The sequence below is a fragment of the Periophthalmus magnuspinnatus genome, chromosome 15 (genome assembly GCF_009829125.3).
Source record: "Periophthalmus magnuspinnatus isolate fPerMag1 chromosome 15, fPerMag1.2.pri, whole genome shotgun sequence".
NCBI lineage: Eukaryota > Metazoa > Chordata > Actinopteri > Gobiiformes > Gobiidae > Periophthalmus > Periophthalmus magnuspinnatus.
This window is the reverse complement of record NC_047140.1, coordinates 20099335-20105334: the sequence shown is the minus strand read 5'-3', so window position 1 is coordinate 20105334 and position 6000 is coordinate 20099335. Positions and strand designations below refer to the sequence as shown.

At 38.0% G+C, this 6000-nt stretch overlaps 1 protein-coding gene across 1 annotated transcript in view; it reads left to right on the top strand.

Annotated features, from left to right (window-relative positions):
• The first annotated feature begins 2137 nt into the window (after nucleotides 1-2137).
• Nucleotides 2138-6000, top strand: part of cdh23 (cadherin-related 23) — a 246948-nt gene continuing 243085 nt past the window's right edge. Inside the window, exons 1-2 of the mRNA XM_055227160.1 lie at nucleotides 2138-2222; nucleotides 5169-5243. Of these exons, the coding sequence (XP_055083135.1) occupies nucleotides 2138-2222; nucleotides 5169-5243 (160 nt within the window). The remainder of the gene's footprint in view (nucleotides 2223-5168; nucleotides 5244-6000) is intronic.

Genomic DNA, 6000 nt, shown 5'->3' with positions numbered 1-6000 from the left:
TTGAAATCAGTATCAGCTATCATACCTTTTTCTACATATTGAAAACAAGTCAAGTTTTGTAACTTTTAGATACAACACCAAATGCTTTTCCAATCTCTAACAAAATAATACTCAACTGAAAGTAAGCAATAGCTTGGCAAAATGCAAATATAGTTTGTTTTTTTTCAAATGTTTTCTTCCCTCAAAGTTGCAAGAAGCAATTTTATTTTTTTGTGACTTAAAATAAATGTGAGTATGAGTGGTATTAGGGGTGTAGTCCTTTAGTCATTTCATCTTTTAATTAGAGCGTTCACACCTACTTGCTTTAGTCCAAGACTCCATTGACCACTTAGACAACTAGAATTCGAGTCAACTGAAAGTCCGAACTTTATTTCAGGTGTGAATAAGGACAAGCCGGACAAACAAGTGGATCGAAACCGGTCTGCTTGTAGACACTCTTGTGCGGTTGGCTTATGGTTTGGATACAAACGGCCTCGATCCGAAACACAGACAACATGCGCCTTTTTGGGCTTGATGAGCGATGCACAGTGTAAACCTTCTTAAGGCACAAAAACGGCTCTATACAATAATCAGTTAACACATTATGTGAATGCATTACTTTGTATTTCATACCGTTTTGAATATAGTGCAAGATCAGGAACAGGACGCACCACCCAAACTCTTGATAGTGCCTCCAGGACCTGAAGCTGTCCAGGATGAAATTCATTTCTCCGGGAAAAAAAGTTTGAAGAACTCCACAAGTATATTATTCAGCTGTGCACGTGTCTGTCCCGGTTAAAGAGCAAGCAGTCCTTCGTGTTAGCGCTTGGTTAAATCCAAACGGGGTTATCACTGGTACAGAGGGATGAACTGAACTGAACCCCGTGATCCTGTGCACTCTTGGTCCATGGTTTTCTATTAGCACAGACACCTGCCATCCCACCACAAGCTGCTGTGTTCAGCCTGAATCTCAGCTACTAGCCCTGGTTTGGGCACAGTCAGTTTGGACCCACGTAGCTTATATTTCAATGCTCATGCTTTGACAAACTGCATGCCATTAACTACATGTCATTAACTGTATCTAGACGTTTGTCTCTTTGTTCAATAAAAACATTTAAATAATGGGCAGCTACTTTATAATTGTCCTGTTTTATTCATACTTACCAGAGCCTACTGAAGGCTTCATTGGCCTCTGATTTGCCCTACTCTCCATCAGTTCTGTTCAGTGTTGTACTTCTTGTGCTGATCTAACAAGTAGACTTTTTTATAGTCTACTTGGCAAATGTGCAGCGTGAATACGATCTGAAACAACTGAAAAAAAATTAAATTCACATTTGTTCCAGATCAAACAAGCAAACTTCAGCATTTTTCTGGTTTTAATACACCCAGTTGACCTTTTTTTTTAAAGTTTAAATTATTTTATTACGGTTATAAGGATTTACCAGCCAAACAGCAGAAAGGGAGTAAGTTAGTTGGAGTTTTGAGAATGCCTGGATGGTTTACTTTGGCTTTTCTCTTATGAACATGCTGCTTTCTCATACTCCTCTGTTTACATATTCATTTTAAGTGCAAAATCCTAATAATTAAAGATCTTGTGCCCTCTGCCCTCTTTTATTTAATCGATCAATGCACAGGACATTTCTTAAGTTGACCAAGGATTTCTTTAGTGGCCTGCAGCCCTAGATGGTATAGGGTTGTGTAAGGTGTTCCTTTATACCTCCTTTGAACATTACAGTATTAAATGATGATTTGTTTCTGTGCAAGTGTTAATTAACAGTGAGCTGCCGTGGGGTATTTATGACACCTACTGTGTTTTGACACCTTCACTGGTGATGTCCCAGTGTTTATCTCTTATTAAGTGGCTAAATGGCTCATTAGAATGGGCTTTCCCTTTCAAAACATCTATGTGTTCAGCCAAATTAGCTCATCAGTGTCAGTCTGATGAGCTAATTTAGAGTATACTTGTCTGTCTGAAAATCTAAACAGGTAAAACTATACCCATAAGAAATCTGTACTACGGGGCATGGCTTTAGTACCTTATATAACCTTTTTATAATTTTTTAAGAAATTCTTGCCAACTTTGCATGTTTTGTGTTTATTGATAAATTAATGATAAATGAATGCATGTGTTTTTTTTTTTTTTGGCCAGGCGCAGGTGATGCCGTGGAGTTTGGGTTCAGGTGGGACCATGACGTTCGCCAGGCTCCTCCTCCCCCTGTTATTGTTCTACTCTGTCTGTGAAGGTAAGTGCCATATACACTATACATCAAATACAGTCTCAGATACCTCAACAATAGAATTATCACAGATGTCATAATCCTTTTAAATATATACTCGTAATGGATCCTATAATGTAAACCAGTGGGACCGTATGTGGTATCCGGTGGAAAGGTAAAATACAGGAATCCCTCTACCTATACCATCAACACGAAAAACTCAATCCACAGTTCTCATATACTTTTGTTTTGTCAAATCGTATCAATCATGTGAGATTTTGCCTCTGTGGTTGATGGGTAATAGCTTTGGAATTGCGTTCAGTCATGACTCCTGCTCATGTCTAACAGAAAGTAAACTTCCAAATCACCAAAATTGTCAAAATGGGGAAACTATAAGTACATTTAAACTATATTGGTTAAATAAAGGTCAATAAATAACAAAATAACAGATGAACCAGAATCCTTATAAGACAGGTTAGACAACTCATTTCAACAGCGTATATAGCGTACGTAACTTTTTGGCAGCGGTAGGATAATGTGTCAAATATTTGTATTCAATCAGGGTTTTTTCTAATAATGACGGCGACTGTTTATAATTCCTCCGATGTAGTGTTCCAGTTTACAGTACAAATGCAGAGGAGAGCAGCAGTGACAAACATGAGAGAGCCCTTCACTCTGCTCTGTGGAGCTGGGGCCACTGATTAAATGAATGTCACAACCTTTTTCCATCAAGCACCAGGAATTTGACACAGTTGGTATTATCTCTGTGCTTTTATTCTGTTGTCTTTCACTCACAAAACTGCATATGTTTTCAAAAAAGCACACTGACCTTGTTTAATCCAGGTAGTTCAGCTGTATTTTCATAGGAAGGGCATCTGATGGAAAAATTATAACTCTTTTATATTCAAATGATGTCTGAAAATTATTAGCTCTAGTTACTCTCAATGGGAAAAAGCCAAAAGCAAGGAAAATTCCTGTATGTAGAATAAGGTAACTTTATTGCCTCTGCAATGAAATTTGTTTGGCATTTGACCCATAACTTGACCCAGTCTTCTTGAAGATGTGAGACAGACCTTTACTTTGACAATGTTTAAATCCAGACGTTGTCTTTTAACTTTAATTTTATGATAATTATTTATGTTTTGATTTGTTATATTGTGATTTTAATGTTTTTCTTATTCTGTAAAGCATTTTGAATTACTTTTTGAATTGTGCTATACAAATAAACTTGCCTTGCCTTGTTTTACTTCACTGAAACGCCTGGGGGCCCATCTCCAGATCTTCAGCTGGGTTTATTCAGAAGGACTTAACTGGAGAACTATTGGGTTGTAGGATAATGGGGAGGCTGTATTATCCAGACGAAAGACACTGAAACAATGGGTGAAGTTGCCATGTGCTGGGTCTGGGAATTGAACTCAGGACCTTCTTGCTTTGAGGCGAAACTACTAGCAATTCAGCCACTACTATTGGGCATCGCTGAAGATTCAGGAAAGAAATGCTTCAGAAATAATTTTACACCAAAAAAATCTTAGTGTAGTAAATGGGAGGCTATTGCTATTTCTACTTTGAGTATTAGATTACATTTAAAAAATTGAAAAAAAATTAAGATATGAACCCACTGTACCAAGATGAACAGTATTCACTCACATTATATTTTTAATGTTACAAAATACTGAAACTAATTACACTGTTAACATTACCACCTACGTCCCTTGACCCTTGGTGAACCCATCTAGATTATCCTATCCGAAGCCATGATCTTGTGCTCAGACAAATTGACAGAACAAAACGCAGTGTCTTAGATTCCTACGGTTCTGCTGTTTGCACTTCAAAAGTCTGGCTCCTCTCTGCTCTCTTGTCTCTGTATTCAGTATGGTCCACTGCCTCCTCAGCTGATCAAAGCACATCACTGCTCCTCACTGATCTTCAGACTAAACAGCTTGTGTAGCCTCCTCCAACATGGATCTCTATTAACCTCTCAGGGTGTCTCAAACTGTCCAGTAATAGTCTAATTTAAGACCACAGTATGACATATTTAAAGAAGCGGTATAATACACTTCTATGGGGATTAATTGCTAACACATAATGTATTTATATCGCCATGTTTTGGGTTTGAAATTGCTACATTTGCCAAAAGAACAATGTATTAAAAAGGTTAATTTGTTTCAGTTTAGTTTTTGATGCTCTGTCTCTGCCGATCGCTGTTCAGTGACAGGAGGGCTTAACAAAGAGGGGCCCTGTAGTGGGAGCATGGGGAACGTAGGCTTGTGCGCTCAGCCTTAGACAAGATGCGTGGTCTTGTATACCTAACCGAAAGGACAGTTCAGACAGTGCCCGGGAGAGACTGCAAGATCACTCAAACAAGCACAAATGATTCAGAAAACCCCTTCTGGCATGTTTTTGCTGAGGGAACAAAGATATAACTTGGAAGAAAGCTCCACAAAGTTTATTTAATATAATGCCCTCTTTTTAATGTATTGACAAAATGCTATAAACTATACACTTACTAGCCGTTTTAAATTTAACTTAAAATGACCTGCTGGGGTACCTGTAGGCCTGACACGATAACACATTTTGAATTGATCATGACAGGCCTAGGTACCTTATTTTCAAAAGGTGAAAGGAAGAAGTAGGTATTTAAATTAGCCTTTTTCTTAGCATTTTTAAACCCCTTGGTACTTGGTGCTGGTGTTCACATGCATGAATCCTATCCACTAGTACAGAATTAGAGCATTTTTTTCAGACAGAAAAGTGAGGCCAACCTTCTTGCACAACCAATATTCTTTCATCCCAAAGTGTCTCATAGTGACTCAAATGGCTCTTTCTTACAAGGTTGCATATGAGTGCTTTATAATTAGATTAATACAGTGTGCAGCAGTTGAATTTTTGTCACAAAGTTCTGTTTTTACAATTATTTTTTTTGGGGGGGAGGAAATATGAATAATAATTAAAAACTTTTCTGTCCTTTTCTAGGCTTCAACCAGCCTCCGATCTTCTTGAACAATTTCTTCACCACGTACCTCCTGATCTATGAAGACTTGGGCGTGGGTAAGTGTGTGAGCTGTCAGCGTGTTTGATGTAGTCTCGGTCTGGAGACTATAGTAACGCTGTATCTTTGCCTGTCGCTCTGGGAGGGTCCACTCTCTCCATAAACGTAGAGACAGAGAAAACAAGTGGAGATGAGAGTCAGGCTGGACACTGACAGGAGAGTAGTCTCTTCACAGCAGCTGCTATTGTTCTTGTGGTTCTTGGGTTTTGAGTACAGTTTAGTTTAGTTTTTGTTGTAGCTTTGGAGACACATGTGGTAAACTCATTTGAAGCACTTCTTGTAGCCAGATGGTAGGGCTGAATGATTTTGAAAAAAATATGGAACTGTGTTTTTCTGACAAACATTGCAATTGACTTGCAATTAGTTTTTTAATGGGAGGATTCAGTTAAAAGTTAAAAGCTGAACTTGTGCAAGAATCCCATGCATCTTCAGAACATGTAGAAGTATTTAATTTATGTAAAACCTGCTAATCCTGTAGTTTAAATGAGCTATTTTGCTGTTTGCTGAAGAAATGATGCTATGTTTGTGATTTGCTAATTGCGCCCATTCAAATTGCTGTTTTGATTCAGTTGTGCCTAAACTAAATTGAGCTGGCATTGCTTATGTTCAGATTCTTCTGTTCTATAACTACCTAATACTGGATAAGGGGTTCTGTTTCGTCTATTGAAAATCCTTCGTAAATCCTCAATAATACATGTTTACCATAGTATTTATAGCTTTCTTTTGCAAAGGTGAATTATGGTTCCACTGTACGCT